Below are 19,498 nucleotides of genomic sequence, written 5' to 3'. Positions count from 1 at the left end.
TTCAGCGAAAAATGAAGGTGTCCAAAAAAAAAGCCAAATAGCCAATTTCTACTCCTATGTCTTATGGTCTAATTCTTTTAACAATGACAAAAACAGTAGCGACAGTTAAAATCATAAATTTCTACTGTATGGAATATTACAAACTTAAAAAGTGCTTTAAAATGGGACAACTTGCTCAGTCACATTTCTGTAAATTAGATTCATCATAACTTATGTAGCTCACATCGAATGTTCAGCATCAAGCAAAACTCCATTTATTCAGTTTAATCATAACCTTCTATGCTTTCTGTGTGGAGTTTGCATGTTCTCCCCAGACTGGTTTCCTCCCACTTCACAAAGAAATGCAATGAAGTAAAACACAAACGTCTGCAGACACAATAGTAGTGTGGAGAAACTCAGCCGGTCAAACAGTGTCCTTTATATAAGCAAAGACAGAGATAAATAACCAACCCACATTTCAGGCTCACACCCAAAATGCTGGTTATGTATCTTTATTTTTGCTACATAAAGTTCACTGTTTGACCTGCTGAGTTTCTCCTGCATTGTGTTTTTACTTATCACAAAAATATGCGGACTGGCAAATTAATTATCACTGTAAATCATCCATGTTTAGAAGGTGAGAGGGGTGGAGTTTGATGGGGAGAATAGAGAAGAAAATTAGTGGGGGTAGAAGGGCTGCTTTGAGTCAGCAGATATCAGATGAAATGACCATCTATCATTTTTAAAGATACAGATGAGTCCCACTTCCCTGTGCTCCAATCCATGCACATGTCCAAATGTCTTATTTCAATTTTAATTGATTCACCTCTTCCACATACTCACCGTCCTCTGGGAGAATAAAGTTACCCCTCAAATCTCTTATAAATTTATCCCTCCTCATTTTAAATCTATGTCCTCTCATTTTAGACTCCTATTGTGGGGAAAAGACAGTGGTCACTTACCTTATGTGTACCCCTCATACTTGTCTATACCTTTATCAGGTCATCCCTCAGCCTCCCATGCTTGATGGAATGAGATCCTAGCCTACCCAGTCTCCTCTTACAACTGAAATTCTCTGATCTTAGTAAATCCTTCAAAACAGTGGTCTTGTAACTCAGTTGACACCAAAGTTTGGGAAAATGTGCATTACTCTTCCCTTGCCATCGAAGCCTTGAATGACTTAAGTGTTTGTAGTAATGAAGAGCAGGGCTAAATTGATCATGCAATGCAACTGACCAGAAATTGATGTTGTAATTTTCCAATAGGATCGCTCACTTACCACCTCCCTGAAATAATAAAAATCCCACAAAGCTGATTATTAAAAACCAATAGTATTATTTCAAATATCTTGATTTAAATACATTACACATACTTACAAAAAAAGAAAAATGTTCCTTGTGCCACAAGTTATACAATCTATATACACATTGTTTAAACAAAAAATAAGCTCCATTGGAGACCGATGAAAAGCTCATCTTACAATTATCTTTCGAGATGCTCTTAATTATATTTACATACAACTCGATGTTAGAAATGTCACATCTATTTACAGGATGCTCCAAAGTCAAATATAAATGATATACAATGTTATTTTGGGAGAGGAAATTAACATGTTACACAGTATAACACACTAAGAAAAATACATTAATAAAAGAAATGATCATGTAACAACAGTGCAAACAAAAAAAAACCAGCATAGAATGGAGACAATATATATATACACCTCCATGTACTAGTCCCTTACCTGGAGACTATAACTTTACTAAACGCACAAAATGTGTTGTCTGCGTAAAGTGGGGAAACATCTACAAAAATAATCTTTGGAATGCAACAAAATTCACCCATATACAATCAGCCATTTATTTTCATTCATTAAATAACTCTATACTTTGAAGGCCAGACACCCTTGTGGCAAGTCATTACACTGCAAGCAGGTTAAAATGCTCGGAGTATATCGTCAGGCAGATGGTATTAAAAAGTTCGCTGACTATCAAGGCTCTGGTAGAGGGAGAGACTGTGAAATGGTCAGCTGATGGGAGATGTTAACCCTAGATCTCCATTGTGCAATACTGTAAATGAACAATCAGGCCAATTTAATTCAGTGCTACTCCTGACACTGCCATAAGAAATGTTTCCTGAATAGCTGGAATTAAGGTAGGACATTCCTTTGCAATGTAATCTTCGGAAATAGTGTAATATTATGCCACATTTTCCTAAACTTGCAGATCATCTGGTTTTGCTTTAGTCTGGACAGATTCAGAGTTGCTCGTGACCTTAGCTCAAAGTTAGTACCTTGCATTAACTTTTTACTCGGACTTTGACTTTGCCGATGACCCACGGAGGTGGGAACCAAACTCTCAGTACCCGTCCAAGATCAGGAGAAATAATTCCACCTATAGAATCGGTTATTCCAAAGTCCTGAAAACTATTTCTTGACTTGAGTGGGGTTAGAGTGGAAATGGTATAGGTTAGTGGAACACGTCGGCTATCCTGCAGTGCCAATCGTTAGAAGATTCTGGTACAACTTCAACGAGATCAAGGCCACGGCTGGCATCTTCTCCCTCTTGTTCTTGGCTGCTTCCCGTGTCCTGACCACTGCCTTTAAAAACATGAGAGAAAATTTTCAAGGTATTGTAAAGATATTGCAACTGATTAACATCTTCACTGGATCTGATGCACAAAATAGGTGGGTGCGCTGGGCACAAAAGCAAGCAAATAGCATAATGCTTCCTAACACAAGTGGGATAATTTTACAAAGGATTGAACCTTTTCCATCACTTACACTGGCTGCTGCTCACCAACTTCTGGAGAGTGCCCCCCCTCTTGATGGTGGTGGCAGGGGTGGAGGGAGGGATGTCCCCCCTCATCCCTTCTCTGGAGGGAGGAGGTTTCTTCCCTGGTCCCTCTCCAGTGGGAACAAACGTCCCTCCCTCAGGATTTGTCAGGGTGGAGGGAAGAGGCCTCCCCTTTCCAAATGGGGAGATTTTCTCCCTTGGGGCCCCCCTCTACTGTGGGGTAAAGTCCCTCTAGTTCTTTTCCAGGGGCTTACCACCACTTTGATGGAGTGTTTAGAGTTGGAATCAAAATCAGTCACTTTACAAGAACACTACATACTATAATTCTTGAAAAGAAGTAAATCACGAAAATCCACAGACACAGCGGTTGAAGTAAAAAAAAAACACAAAATGCTGGAGAAGACCAGCCGGCCAAACGGGGTCCTTTGTGCAGCAAAGGCAAAGATACAGAACCAACGTTTTCAGGCTTGAGCCCTTCATCAAGGTGTGAGAGAATGCCGGCAGGCATCCAAGAAAAGGAGAGGAGGGTGACAAAGACAGGAGTTGGTAGGTGGATCTCCCTGTTTCCATCTCAGCAGACAAGCCTTCCACTGACTAATATTGCAAACCCTCCAACTCCCACAACTACCCGGACTACACTTTCTCACACCCTATCCCCGACAAGGATTCCATCCCTTTTTCTCAATTTCTCTGTCTCTGCCGCATCTGTTCCCAAAATGAGATCTTCCAGTCCAGATCTTCCGAAGTGTCTGCCTTCTTCCACAAATGCAGCTTCCCCTCCACCACCATCAACTCAGCCCTTACCCGCTCTCCTCCATTTACCGCTCATCTGGCCTGGACCCCTCTGTCCCCAGATGCAACATAGAACCTCTTCATCCTCCCTGACCAGCCTTCGCATCCAACTCATTATCTGCTGGAATTTCCGGAATTTACCACAGGATCCCACCACCAGACACATTTTTCCTTCTCTTCCCATCTTGACCTTCCGCAAGACTGCTCCCTCATTGATTCCCTCGGGCACACATCTCTCCCTACCTATCACTCCCTGGTACCTTCCTCTGTGGCCGCAGGAGATACAACACTTGCACCCACACCTCCTCCCTCACCATGGTCCAGGGTCCCAAACAGGCCTTTCATGTGAAGCAACACGTGTATCCACAGGACTTATTTACTGCATCCGGTGCTCCCTTTGTGGTGTTCTCTACATCGGAGAGACCGGTCGCAGATTGGGGGATCGCTTCGCTGAGCACCTCCTCTCCGTCTGCAACCACAGCAACCACCAATTCAATTCTGAGTCACACTCTCAGATTCACATGTCTGTCCATGGCCTTTTGCAAATCCCACCCTGACCACCCACAGATTGGAGGAGGAACACCTTCTCTTCTGTCTGGGCACTCTCCAGCTAAGTGGCATTAACATTGATTTATCTGCCTTTTCTTTCCCCTGCCCATTCTTGTCTTTCCAGTTCTCCCCTCCCTTCCCTCTTACCCACCCAGCCATCCCTCCTCCCCCTCATTGTTGCAGATCATTCCCTCCCCTCACCCACCTATCATCTCCTGCCATTGACACCCCTCTTCCCCTTTTGTTTCATCATATCTTGATGAAGGGTTCAAGCCCACATTTATACCTTTGCTACATAAAGGTCACTTTTTGACCTGCTGAGCTTCGACAGCATTTTGTATTTTTTTTAAATACCTTATAATTCTTTCTGGCACTTTATTTTGGGTATGGCAACAATGCGATTGAGTGATTGAACTATTTTCTAATGGACTGACCCATTGATCTGAAGACTTGAGCTCAAATCTCATTCTGGTCACAAAGGAATTTAAGTAACAAATAACTAAATCAATAATTGTGACAATGAATCTGTTGGATTAGTGAGGAAACCCATCTGGTTTCAGACAGTAGAAGCTATTGAGGCAGGAATGATAATAATATTCAAAAGATATTTGGACAGATAAATCAATAGGATAGATTTACAAGGAAATGGACCAAATGCAGACATATGGGATTAACTTAGAAAGCCACCCAGTTCAGTATGGACATTAGACTGGAGATTATGTTCTGTGATGTATGTTAATGTTCTTCAGGGAACAAAATCTACTGACTCCCTTTCACATTCTGGCTTCTACATTACTACAAAATACCAATTTAGGTACTAAACATATTTATTTATATTTGGCCTGCATATGTATTGTTTGTTTGTATGTGTGCTGCATCTGGTTGCGTGTCTTCATGGTTCGCACTGAGGACTGGAGAACGCTGTTTCATCAGGAGGTACTTGTGCAATCTGATGATAATAAATTTGAACTTGAATTAATGCTAATTTGAATAATGATATCTTGATTCTGTGAAGGAATAAGTAAATATAATCCAATGCAATGTAACAGGCACACATACACCCCTTGAACCACTAATTCAATCACAATTAATGGATCACTAACCAGGAAAGCCGTGTGCCCTCTTCATATGTATCTTCATATTGCCTTTCTGAGTGAAGGAAATTCCACAGTATTCACACTTGTATGGTCTCTCACCAGTATGTTTCTTCATGTGAACCTGTAATGCATTTTTTTGGTTGAAAGCTTTTTCGCAAAGGTTGCACTGAAATGGCCGCTCACCTGCAACACAGTGCAAATATTTTCAGTTATAATGAGGACACTCAAATATGAACAAGACTTTTAACTGACCATTTTCCACTTTAAAATTATAACCATGTTGGTGAGAACCAAGGCCTTCCATCTTTTTCCAAATTATATCATGGGAAAGCTCTCTCCTCAATTGAATGGTAAGGAAGCAATGTTGCAGCTCTACAGAACTTCAGTAAGGCTGCTTCTGCAGTATTGTGAGTAATTCTGGACTCCAGTTATAGGAAGGATGTGGAGGCTTTTCAAAGGGTGCAAAAGAGATTTACCAAGAATATGCCTGGATTAGAGGGTACAAACTTTGGGGAGAGCTTCGATAAACTAGCATTGTTTATTCTCTAATGTCGGAATCCCAGGGGAGACCTGATGGAAGTTTATAAAATTATTAGAGGTATTGATAATGGTTAGCAGTCAGAATCTTTTCTTCTCAGGGTAAGAATGTCGCATATTAGAAGATCTGTCCTTAAGATGAGATGGTGTTGGGGGAGGGGTGTGTGGGAGGGAAGATGGGGACTTAAAGGAGACTTGCAAGGATGGTAGGAGCCTGGAATAAGCAACTAGGGGAAGCAGTGGAAGCAGATAGAACAGTAGTGCTTAAGAGGCTTCTAGATAGACATGAATATGCAGAGAAAAGAGGGATATAGATCATATGCAAGTATTAGAGCTTTAGTTTAATTTGGGCAACATGGTGGGTTGAAGGACCTGTCCCTGAACTGTAGAGTTCGATGTTCTTAATCACCAACATGCAAAGCAATTTTTTAAAACTATGATTATTTCTGATTAGAACACATTGTTGATAACACCATGGCTTCTATGCATATTAAAAATTTCATTCTTTCTTTGGCTTGGCTTCGCGGACGAAGATTTATGGAGGGGGTAAAAAGTCCACGTCAGCTGCAGGCTCGTTTGTGGCTGACAAGTCCGATGCGGGACAGGCAGACACGATTGCAGCGGTTGCAGGGGAAAATTGGTGGGTTGGGGTTGGGTGTTGGGTTTTTCATTACTGAAGCAAGAATCCAAGAAAGAAGGTCCATAAAGCAACAAATGCTCCACATTAATAAGCCCTGTCTGCAACTATTTAATCACAGGGAATACAGAAAGATGAACAATGCATAAAATAAAAAGAAAATTTTCCAAAGGACAAGTACTTTGTCACAAAAATGGTGCCTCAAATAAAAATTGCATCCAATTGAGCCAAGAACTCACTGAAAAAGGACACCATTTAAAACGGAACTTTGAGCATACAAATGTGGATCAGTAGCTAATGTTAATTTTTACTGCAGTGGTACAAATGCTTCTAAAATTCAGAAATCAATAATATACTTTTAAATGTTACCAACTATAGAATACACATTTAAAGTTCATTTAAAGTTATACTCTAGCTGCAGAGTTTACGGGAAAATGGGGAAGAAAAATATTGCATTCATTTGTGCTCCAATTAATCTAAATAATGACTGTATCAGCACAGGTATTGATAGGAATGGAGAGATTACATGATATGCCTCTAAACAGACTAAAGCAAACACAAAGCTACAAATTATGCACATTTATGTATTTTCGTCCTGCTTTTACTAATCATGCTAAATTATAATAAACTTGTTTTCAAATGATCAAACATCTGAATTTTTACTTTTTGTTAACAATCTCAATATTTACATTGTCTAGACAGATGCAATGGTCTTCAATCCAACCAACATCAAGCAGCAATTCAGATGGCACAATTAAAATGTGCACACTAAATTAAGCAAGTCCATCAGTTATTAAAATTCAGTGTAAATGAATACATAAATACAGTAAATTATGCTGATATATATCAGTTCAACTTCCTTCCATTTGCCCCCTTTGATCCTTGGTGAACTCATTTATACCATGTATAAGTTCAATTATCTGAAATCGAATTCACCGAAAACCTAATTGATCCAAATTTTTAAAAAAAATGTGGATAAATGAGGATATCCGAAACAAATCAGAAATCCTCATTTATCCAAAATGTTCCACCAGCCCAGGAAACCTCCCCAGGGATCAGGCAGCAGCGACTTGTCAGGGATTGGCAGAGATGGTTTGCAGATCTTGGTGATCAGAAACAGCGTCGTGGCCGGCTTTTTTTTGATGAGAATTAAACATCATTTTAATGATTAAAAAGCCTTCCCTTGTTGTTTGTTGTTGTTTAAACATTGATACAAGTGACTTGCTGTTGCTACTGGGCTGTTTTTCAGAAATGACCAGTTAACCAAAAAAAACGTTTATCCGATATAGGCCCAGACCCGACCATTTTGGATAATCGGAGTTGTACTGGACTTAAAATAATTAAATATTGCTGTTGTTTGACTTTAAGACTAGCTTTCAGACCAACTTGATATAATTATGGATGAATCATATAGATTAAGATACATGTTGGTCCATTCTGCTTGCATAACCTGCTTATTAATATCAACCCTTTCACTTCCATCCCTGCTATCTCCCCAACCCCCAAGTTACCTTAAAGCAGGCTAGTGAAGCTCTAGTGAGGTAGGAACAGTTTTGCTCCATTTTCTCCATCAAAACTAATTTAGAACAATGCCAATACATCTCCCAAAACTTTAAGAAAATAACATTTTCATACAGACTTTACAAAATTTTCCACTGTCCATTGTCCAAAGCCACAGATGTTACCCTGGATACCTGTGTGGATCCGATTGTGCCTCTCCAGTTGACTTGGCTTCGCAAAGGCCTTGTCACACGATTCACATTTATATAATTTAGGCTTCTGACTGCTGGGTGAAGGTCCTGGTTGGTGTGTTTGAAGATGATCCTTTGATTAAAAGCAAACAAATTTCTAGTCTTTTACACATCCAAAAATCAATCTTTTTAAAAAAATTTAAATAAAATATTTTAAAAAATCAATCTTAATAATTACTGCACTTTATGAACAAATAACACAAAATATTATGATTTTATTGAGTGCCAGAAATTTCAAATAAAAAAACCATAGAAATCATTTGCAGTTCCCCATGAATACATTTTTTCCTCTCCTCCTGTCTAAATCTTGTGTCAGTGATTTTAAATCCATGACTTTTGGTTATTGATCTATTTCCAAAGTGAGAGGATTTTCTTCATGTACTCCTATGAAAATCTATCATCTTGAAATCTCTGCAAGGTCATCTTTTAATCTTCTGTCATTGAAATAGAGCCATTAAGCCACCATGGCTGTACTGATTATTAAATACTCATTCACACGAATCGCATTTACTAACACTTGGACATTGCCTTCATGCCCTGGCAATATAAGTACTTGTCTAGATTCTTCTTAAATATTGTGAGAATATCCACTTCCACTTGTTAGTCAAGCATGTATCCCAGATTTCAACCACCCTCTGGAGAGAAACTTCATCCTTTCCCCCCATTTTTCTAATTTTTGGCACCTGCATTACAGGGAGAGGTTACCATTCCAGTTTATCCAAACTTTCTTTGTTAACCAAGTTGCTCATCCTTGGCAGACCTTCTGTGCACCCATACTCTGCATTTCTTGACATTTTACCACTAAGCTTTGCACAAGAGGGGGTCTGAGAATTGGTACATGCTGGATGGGTTGAATGGGCTCCTACATCATAAGAAAATGTGAAAATATTTTTGAACAATTAAAGTAGTTTAAGAAAAAGAAGTGTATTTTCTGGAAGCTCAAGCAAAAGCATGGAGAACTGATCAAATAAAGACAATACAACAAGAGTAAAAATATTACTAGTCATCAATCATTTCATCCAGCTACCTTGAGATGTGCAGCTCGTTTGAAGGCTTTGTTGCAGATATTGCATACGTGTACTCTTTCCTCCCCATGGGCTTCTCGACAATGTCGACGGAGCATGGAGCCAGAAGAGAAGCCTTGGCTACAATTGGGACAGTGATTTATCTGGCCTTCATCATCAGTCTGACTGTCCTCCGTAAGACTTATTGCCGTCTCGGTTACCTAAATCAAAATGTGCAAAAATCAACTTTTGACAGTTAGTAATTGCTGTTTTTACAAAGATTATTCCAAATCACAAATGGCATGCAATTTCCTCAGATTTCTCTGCTTGCACAGGAATATCTCCAATTATTTGTCACTGGGGAATATCCCAAAGGCAGTATTGGCAGGAATATTTGGGGTACAGATGGATGAATCTGCCAATCTTCGTTGGTTTAATGCTAGGAGTGCAGAGGCAAATTGCAGCAAGCTGTTACCTCCCCGATGGGGATCAGCAAACTCTGCACACTGAATTCCGATGTTTACTAGAGTGAATAACGCACCCACTCTTGTAAATATCCTCCCCATCTTCCAAGGATTATGGAATTCAATTCAAAGATCAATAGCCACATGAAGAAAGAAGAAATGTGAAATTTCATTTATTATAAGAGGCACACATCATTTTTCAATGATTCAAAATACAGCCCTCGTGGAAATAAAAGCAGCAGGCAGACCCATAAACCCCAATACTCTGGTATTAGGCTCTTGGAAAACTCACGCTCTTCTACTTTCACTAGTGCTCCGGAACCATTTATAACCACCACAATGAACACATCTGATCTAAGCTTATCCAAAGGTGCAAGAAAGAAACTAGCTTATAGAAATACGCAGGAAATGAGCTCATCCGCTAGATGCAGATTAGCTGCTCTTTCAAACTACTTGTTTACTTTTAAAAAATCTATTTTCCTGGTGCGACCACATACATAAGCATACTGTCACTTCACTCTTTTGGGTGCAACTGAATTTCTTGACTAATGTGGCTTATGTTTATGCTGGACATTTTATTGGTAGTTTTGCTTAAAATTATAACTTCAGCTTGATATGCCAGTGATCACTGTTCTCTCCTAAGCTACAGAAATGCTCTCTCAACCTTTGGCATTCTCTACTTTAGTTACCAGTGTGCTAAGGTATTGAATATATTTAAAGCAGAGATTAATATATATTTGGATCTTTGGGTTATTAAAAGATTGGGCAAGAAAGCAGGCTTCAGAAGACAAGTGATGATTCTACCGAAAAATAGCTCAAGGGGCTGTTGAACCTATTCTTGATCCCAACGTTCATGTTCATGAAGCATTTTAATGATCCCACCCAGAGACACTAACCTCCTCCCCTGCTGTAACAGGTCATTTTCTGTGGTCCCTCTCCTTTCATTTGCACTCACTTGGCTTCCTTAAAACGTAAATCACTCTCCCATTCCTCCATTGTAACGTAATGGAGTCAATGGAGCTTGAGCCTTTTGTTCAAAACTCAATCTGTCCAAAGTCACAGCCTTAATCCGTGACTCAAATTTATAAACTCAGGCTCCAGTAGTTTCAACGCCAAGATATTTCCCACTGATAAGCTGGGGAAAAGATAGCAGTGCCTTTTAAGAGTACAGAAACCCCACATCTTTGTCCAGTCCTCTGCTAAATTCTTATTAGTTCTGTTTATATAATTTATATAACCAGTTCTTCAATTTCACATCAACAGCTCTACTTCTCCTTCTCCTCTGCTGAATGACCACTCTGCCCTAGAAGTTCTTTCTAAATACCTTAACTCACACAACATCGTGCTCTCTGTTCAACATACTAGCAGGATGTCAAATGCTTAGTATTCACGAGCCATACTGCTCCTTATCATAATACATTTTACAATTAGATTCAAAGTTTCTTGTGGAAAAAATCACCCCAGCATAAAAAGACAATCACCAATGTAATGAAACATACAAAGACACACATTAATTGGATTGTTGCATTCAGTTAATGTAAAGAAATTGAAGCTAGATTTGCCTCTCTTAAAAAAAGGTGAGGTTAACAGGAAATTTAATTGAAGGGTTCACATTTATAAGAGTTTCAATAAAGAGGAGAAATCGTTTTTATTGCCAGAAGGGTCAGTAACCAGAGGAAATAAGTTGAAAATAACTCACAAAGGATTCAGAGGTGAGATGAGAAATATCTTCATGAAGCGAGTTATGATCCGAGTGCATTGCCTGGAAAGAGTATGGAGGCTGATTCAATTGCAACTTGTGAAAAGGCATTGAACACACTCAAAAATGAAAAAAAAATTGGCACGGCAACCGGGAGTGGTCTTAACTGGCAGTTTCTTTCTGGCTGCCAGTACATGCCTGCTGGATCCAATGACCTTGTACAGTGCTGTACAGTTCTGCAAGTTGGTAAAGTGTCACCATTCTGTACCTGGTATGAGGCTGCCTCCTCTTGTGTACCAGTTGAGTCCTGTGGAGCCTGGCTCACAAGTATGACCTGTGGGTGTGTTGATCCTGTTTGGCCTGGTAAAGCTGAATCAGGAACCACTGTTGGAAATTGCTGTCCCTGTTTTTCAAGAGGAAAGGGAAATTACATTACTAGATATGGCAACAATTATAATAAAACAAATACTTGTTTTTGTAGAAAGCATTTCATTTTCAGTTAATTAGCTTATATATTTTTTCAATGTTTACAAATGTAATTTTATTCGTTTATTGTTAATAACAGCAATGGACAAATAACATTTATAAAGTTGTAAAATTAAAGAATCATAAATTAAAAATATTCCAGATATTTTAGAATACCAGTGATCTAAGTGTTATATTTCTGTGAAATTAATGTTACTCAATCTCTAAATAGTTCTTTAAGTCTCTATGTTGTCTGTCCTCAATGCTTTGAAAATTATTTACCTTTAAATGTGTTTATCTTCTTAAATTATCCTCTATTTTGTTTGCACTGTTTCACAGCATTAGTGGGGTAATGCATTTGGTGTATCTTATTTTTAAATTTCATTCTTGTGACACCCTCCCAAATTCTTCAACTTCTTCTTGGCTTAAACACTCCAAAAACTTAGTCCTCCAATTGTGACATTTAATTATTCCTGATACCCCAGCTGCCCTGGTCTTAAAATTCATACAACATAGTACAAAGCATGTTGGCTTGTTGAGTCAGTGCTGAATTTTATCTAATCAACCCCATTACCTCCAGTTATTTCCCTGTAATCTATTCTCCCAAACATGCCAATTAGTTGTAGTAAAAACTCAGCAGGTCAAACAGTGTCTTTCGTGTAGCAATGATAAAAATACATCACTGACAAGGTATAGAAAAATGTCGGCAGGCAGCCGAATATATAGTGGGGAGGGGGGGGGGGCATTAGTTGTACTATTTTCCCACCAGCCATCTATTCTCAGGACAATTTACAATGACCAGTTAACCTACCAACCTGCTCAGCTTTGGGACGTAGGATTTTTAAAAAAAGCACTCAGGGAAACCCATGCAATCAAGCAAACTCCACATAGACAGTTCCTGAGGGCAGATCCAAATTAAGTTCCTCCTTAAATCTCTCTGCCTCATTTTCTCCTTGAAACATACTCTAGCTGAGGTTTTGGCTATCGCCTTGTGGTTTAGAGTGAAATTTTGTTTGATCATTTAATTCCTATGCATTGTTAGAATGATTTTTAGTGCAATATCCAATTCTTAAGACCCAAAAATGGCTCACTTCCATTCTAGTTTAGAGACAAATCACAATGCCAATGTGGGACCTACAGACTCTGCCAAGGCTGGGAAAGGTGTCCAATCGGATGGGTAATCTGAGCTACAGAGAGGATGTGTGTGTGAGTGCACAGATTCAAGATCCAGTGCCATAAATGCTCCATTCTGAACTCGGAGCCAGAGAGAATGCTGCATTTTTTCCAAAGAAGGCTTTGAAAATACCTTAAATCGTTTACTTGTTCTATTTAATGTTCGCCCATGGATAAAATGTCTGTTCTTGGAGACTCATTTTGGCACACAGCTGATGGAAGCTGCTGAATATAACCAGAGCCTTGATGTTGGGAACATTGGATTAGTAGTAGATGCTGACATTAGTTTGTTCATTATTACAGAGATCCTGTAAGATTTTGTGGACACAGCATTGGCGATATCCCTTCAATCTCTTAAGGAATCTCCAATATGGATTTCATGACTCAGAAGCCTCCAAAGGGAGGGCAGGGATCACTACCCTGCTGCAAAACTATTGTGCTGGGCTTGAGGTCTTGGTCACCAAACACCCTTTTCCAGAGTTGCTCAAACCTGTGTTGGCATAATGAATGATTGGTGTCTGTCCTTATAATGAAGTGGCTTCCCAGATATTCTCAAAGACAGCATGGTTGGCGTAGCGGTTAGCACAATGCATTTACAGTGCCAGTGATCGCACCTGGATCTGGGTTCGAATCCTGTGTCTGTGTGGGTTTTCTCTGGGGTCTCCGGTTTCTTCCCACTCTTCAAAAATGTACCAGGGTGGAGGTTAATGGGGTGTAAAATGGGCGGCACCGACTCGTAGGGCCGAATTGGCCTGTTAAAGTTCTGTATGCTTAATTTTTGAAAAATTAAAAATATATGGCGATCCAGGATCTTACCCTGAACTTTAATGTCAGAGGTCAATGTTGGACTGCATGAGCAGATTGCAGGAGAGCTTTTGTTCAATTTTTTTTTAAATGAAGAGGATATGCCTGAAAACCTGTGAGATGCTCTAATCATTACGATCTTCAAGAAAGGAGGCACATGCCATTTTAGCAATTTTCTTCTGTTTGCCATAAAGTCATTGCTAGGATCTACCACCTCCTCCCAGTATTGGGAGAGATGCTCTCTGAATCGCTGTGTGGATTCTGGAGACATAGAGGAAAGATTTTCACCATGTGCCAATGACAGACACAGCACCAACAATTGCAAAGTGGCTTTTCCAACCTCACTAAAACCTTCAATCAGAAGGTGCAGACAAATACTGTCCTTAAATGTAGCTGCCCACAGAAAGTTGAAGTATTAACCTTGAATCTTCTGAATGAAGCCACACTTCTGAAGAACTGATCTATCCACAGAACCAGAGACTTTCCAAATGTCTGCTTGAACACTGCCACTGAATCTGAAATGAATCCACTTCCAACCTGCAAATCAATCCCTCTTTGTTAAGACTTATGACTGATTCAGATGTTTATCTACATTTTGATCTAGATTGCCCTCAGCCCTTCTACTTTAGGGCACATACTTTGCATGCCATGGGGGGAAAAAAAAATCAAAGAAAACTGCAAGGAATGCTCAGCAGGGACGGTTGTAGGTGTTGTGACTCAAACACAGATCAATGATCTTTCACTGACTGCATGCTCCTTTACTAAGAACGTCACTAAGGCCTGTTGCTATACATTGATATTCTTTGCAGAGAAAATGGGACTTATAGGACAAGCTATAAAAATCATAGCCCCCAAAAAACCTGCTGAAAGTACCAATATTTAAAAAAACAGGCAAATATTAATGGGGAACTTTAATGATAATGAGTTTTCTGACATATACATTGCACTGAAAATTCTTGCTTGCTGCAACTGTGTAAAGAAAAACAAAACTAAAAGCTACATAGTTCATTGAACTAAAAATCAATACACAAAATAGATAATAAATATTCAGTAATTCTCGTGCAAAGAGAAAGCGACTTAGCCACAGTTCAGACAGTCCTTTTGTAATGTTTGAGCAGTCTCTGATCAGTGTAATGGAATGTATACATTATCTCATTATTAATTAAAGCAATAACCTTCAGGATCAACCTTACCTGAGCAGCTATGTTGAGTGTGACTGTGTCTAAACTACTAGACAACATGCTCTGGGTGTCAGTTAGTGTAAGAGTAACATTTCCTTCCCTGCCCACGTTAGCAGAGGACATAACCAAGTTCTGGGTCGGGACAGTGTCTTGAGAGAGTGAGGTGGTGAGTGAAGAAGGGGTCAAGTTGCTTGCAGTTGAACTGAGTCCTATCAAGGATGCAAAACCAAACAACTAGTCACTTTCAGTGTCTGTCAAACAATACAAGCAAAACATCTTCATTCACTTTTTCATGTACTACTCATTTCCCTTCAAACAGGAAATCTGAATCAAGAGTTATAAAGGCATGCAAAAAACACCCAACAGATTGTTGCTGTTGACAGCAAGATCCACGAAATTCCTTAGAGGATCTGTACTTAAAATCAGCTGTCCAAGTGGCTGCCGTTCTTGTGCAGTAGCCTTGAGACATGAAACTTTCCTTGCCAACTTGTAAATGTAATTTAATTTTAGATATAGCATTAAATTGTTTTTGGTTTGTCACCGCAGTGTAAGACATACCAGCATATCTTATATTTTCTGCGATAATTCAGTTGGAAGACTAGAATCAGTCATACAGCATGGAAACAGGCCATGTTGACCATAAAATATCCATTTTCACTTATCAATACTAATTCCATTTTATTCTCTTCACATACAGATTCTACCACTTACCGGCATGCAAACAGTAATTTATTATAGCCAATTAAACAAATAACTCGCATATTGTGTGTTATAGGAGGAAAACAGAGTGGAGCACCCAGGGGAAACCCTTGTGGTCACATGCAGAAGGTGCAAACTCAACACAGAGCACAGCAGGTCAGGATGAAACTGATGTCCTGCAATTCTGATCATAATGGCTTATCATTATGAATAACAAGTGTTCCTTTAATAACAGTACATTGTTTACGGCAATTAAAACTGGTCAAGTTTACAAAATATAGTGCCCAGGTTTTAAAGGACAACTCCCCACCTGGTACAGCAGGCTGTTGGGAGAGCATGGGGCTATAGGATCAGTGTAGGTAGGGTCTGATAGTGTGTTGTCAGGAGGGCGTAGGGTAGTGGAATCAGTGTGGGGACTGTTAGCAGGCTGTCGGGAGAGCGCAGAGCAGTGGGGTCTACTGTATATTTGTGCAGTTAATGGCATGTACATATTTAAAGAAAACCAGTATCATCCAATATATGCCACTGGCAAAGAATTGCTTCAACTTTCTAGACTCTTCTCTGTCCACATTATCTCACCTGTTAAGCTGGTACCATTTGTGTTAAGAGTGTCTCCCTGACTAAGAAGCTGGTCATTGCTGATGGTCAATGTAGCAGCATTAGATTGGTTGTTCATTGATGTTCCCAATTGGATTCCTCCATTCATTTCACCATTCCCAGAATTGTTATGCTGACGGATGATATCTTGTCCTGACGAATACAAGGAAAAATATGTTTTGAAATCGCCAAGACTCATGCTAAAAAATTTTTTAAAGTGACAAACCAAATTTTTTTAAAATTAGTTACCCAAACCTCCATAAGCCATAGTTACATCCTCTATCCACTTAAAGCAAGTTCATATCATAAATATGGAAGTAACTTTGGAATTCTTTAATTTCAATTATTATTGATTTACAGCCTCTCCCCTATTTATGACCTTTGCGACCTACAACTATCTGTAAATATGACTGAAAAAATATTGTATAAATTTAAAAAAATATGTAAATATAAAAATTACGCTCGCTCATTTGTCCACCAGTGCTAATGGCTGTCAGACGATATCCAGCATTATGTACATCGTAGCATCATTCTCAGTTCTCAGGTACAGCAGGCTGTTGGGAGACCATGGGGCTATAGGATCAGTGTAGGTAGGGTCTGATAGCAGGCTGTCAAGAGGGCGTAGGGTAGTGGAATCAGTGTGGGGACTGTTAGCAGGCTGTCGGGAGAGCGCCGGGCAGTGAGGTCTACTGTATATTTCGGTGTACAAGTCGACCCCTTTTTTAGCCTCATTTTACGGTTTTTAATGGTATATCGGAGCACAAGTCGACCCCCATTTTGTGGCTGCCTGAGGTGCCCTATTGACCGGCATACAAGTCAACACCCAAAGTTTCTGATGCCTGAGATGGGCCATTGACCAGTGTATATGTCGACCCCCAAAGATCATGCAGATTTATCTGCTGGACGTTGGCTGGAGGTGATTGCACATCATGAAAATATGAAGCGACCTTAAGTTGAAACTCATAAAAATGGTCAAGAAAGCAAACTGCGCCGCTGCAAGAAAATTTGATGGGCATGAGAAGTTGGTAAGGCATTGGAGGAAGAAACAAGAGACTTTAAGAAAAATTCCAAAAAGGCAATGTTCTTTGAGAAAAGGAATCACTCGTTGGCCAGAGTTGGTAAACCATGTTGCAGAATGGGGATGTGAACAGAGGCAAGACTGCGACATAATCACCTGAAATAAAATAAGAACATTTTCACAGCAGTGGGCAAAGTCACCCCCAGACCTCAGTGATGATGTTGAGGCTACAGTCGGCTGGTGCAATCATTTCATTAACAGGAAAAATCTGGTATTAGGCCAAAAAACAAAAATTGCACAGAAACTACTAAAAGATCTTGATCATAAAAGTTGTAAGTTTTCACCATTTTATTATACACAGAACTGACAGAAACACCAGTTTCCATTGGCAAATATCAGAAACACGGACGAAACCCCCATGAATTTTGACATGATCATCAATAGAGCAGCGAAATGGAAAGGTGTTAAAACTGTGCAAACCGGAAGTACAAGCCACAAAAGGACCATGTTTACAATGGTCCTTTACAATTGTACATGGCTGATGGGACAAAGTTAAGATCCATGGTAATCTTCAAACACAAAATTAAACCAAAAATGAAATTCCCTTAAGGTTTTTTTGCACATTTTTATGAAAGAGGATGGATGAAAATGGTGTAAAACTATGGACAGACGATCTGTGGAACAGGCAGCCAAGCGGTTTACGCAAGGAGCGGAGTTTACTGGAATATGTTTTGTAGCCACTTAACTGAGAACACTAAAAATAGATTAGCACTACATAATACTTACATGGTGGTTATCCCGGGTGGTTTGATGTCTGTATTGCCACCTCTCAATGTCTGCTTGAACAAGCCATTCAAAGACCAGATACACAAGAAGTGGAATACATGGATGTTGAGTGCAGAAAAGTCATTTACAAAAGGCAGGGTAATGCAAGATGCATCACTTGATATGCTGTGTAACTATGTGCTCAAGGCATGGGAAAAGTGAGAGACTGTGACAAAATCGTTTAAAAATTGTGATATCTCTTGTGCAATTGATGGCACGGAAGAAGATTTATTGTGGAAATTGATGACAAATCTGAAACCGCTTCATCAGATACAGACTGAGAATATGGATGTGCTTGCCACCATCTTTGCTTCAGACAATGATAGTGAGAGTGATGTTAAGGCATCTCTATCACCCTGATCTGTACGGGATGCAAAACTGGTCACAGTAGAGCCCATGATAGTACAATGGTCAGCATCACATTCCCCACTAACTCACTCGAAACATCACACCATCCCGTTCCATAAGCTTATCAATAGACCTTTTAATCCATTAATCATCTAGTATATCAGATCATGCACAATATAGGTTAAACCTTCCTCCCCTTTTAAATCCTCTCGAAACTCCGTGTATTTTCAGTTACAGCGAAACCTCTCAGTTATATAATGCATTCAAGTGTCTACAACCATCTGCTGATCTTTAACAGGCAATGAATTGGCATATACCTTTGCTTCATTAGGCTCAGTAAAAAATCTATTCCTCCCTCCTCAGACGAATGCTTCCAGAACAGCTGGATATCTCAAAACAAAGGCATAGCCTTTTTTCCACAATACATCTTTAACCATATTAAACTCCTTTCTCTTTTTCAACAAATCAAAAATTATATCTGGATTTTAAAAAAAATCTTATTTCCATTATAAATCAAAGGTGATTGTCTTTCTATAGCTTGTTTCACAGCCACTTCTCTCTTACTTCATATCGAAGGAATCTGGCGGTATTGGATGGGACCTTTGGTCAGATTGAGGTTTAGGTCTCAGAGCCCTATGCGCTCATTTTATCTCCAAATCACCTTGAAATGGAGCCTGACCCAAAGATTCCAATATCCACTGTTTCAAAAATTTTTTCTTGACCCTCGTCCCCTTCTTTAAGTCCAACAATCTTGATACTATTCCGTCTACTAAAGTTTTCCAAAACGTCTACTTTTTGCATTAACTGATCAAGCTTCTGCTTGTGCTTTCTTCATTTGATCTTTAAGATCTTGAATTCACTCCCCTTAATTTTTCCATCCACTATTTCAAATCTAGTGTCCACCTGTTGCATTAATCTTTCCATCTCATCACCATTCTTCCTCACTTCACCAGTTAACACTTCCATGGATTGTCGAAAACAATCTAACATTTGCTTTAATTCACCAGAAGATAAAGAAGCTTCTGCACCTTTTTCTACTTTTTTCTTGATTGTAGGTCATTCTTGTTCTTTGCTTTTCCAGGTC

General features: G+C 39.4%; 1 protein-coding gene across 4 annotated transcripts in view; it reads right to left on the bottom strand.

Moving 5' to 3' along the window:
- Positions 1 to 1,294: 1,294 nt before the first annotated feature.
- The window catches only part of LOC138755209 (zinc finger protein 236-like), a 160,014-nt gene continuing 141,810 nt past the window's right edge, over positions 1,295 to 19,498 (bottom strand). For 3 of the 4 annotated variants that reach the window (XM_069920764.1, XM_069920763.1, XM_069920766.1), the window contains 8 exons: positions 16,206 to 16,376; positions 14,940 to 15,136; positions 11,573 to 11,707; positions 11,305 to 11,367; positions 9,165 to 9,362; positions 8,081 to 8,210; positions 5,219 to 5,395; positions 1,295 to 2,578 (listed from right to left, as the gene is read on the bottom strand). In XM_069920764.1, coding sequence (XP_069776865.1) covers positions 2,448 to 2,578; positions 5,219 to 5,395; positions 8,081 to 8,210; positions 9,165 to 9,362; positions 11,305 to 11,367; positions 11,573 to 11,707; positions 14,940 to 15,136; positions 16,206 to 16,376 — 1,202 coding nt within the window. In that variant the 3' untranslated portion in view covers positions 1,295 to 2,447. The remainder of the gene's footprint in view (positions 2,579 to 5,218; positions 5,396 to 8,080; positions 8,211 to 9,164; positions 9,363 to 11,304; positions 11,368 to 11,572; positions 11,708 to 14,939; positions 15,137 to 16,205; positions 16,377 to 19,498) is intronic. The other variant, XM_069920765.1, reaches the window with a different exon arrangement.

The sequence above is a fragment of the Narcine bancroftii genome, chromosome 2 (genome assembly GCF_036971445.1).
Source record: "Narcine bancroftii isolate sNarBan1 chromosome 2, sNarBan1.hap1, whole genome shotgun sequence".
NCBI lineage: Eukaryota > Metazoa > Chordata > Chondrichthyes > Torpediniformes > Narcinidae > Narcine > Narcine bancroftii.
This window is presented reverse-complemented; position numbering and strand designations above follow the sequence as displayed.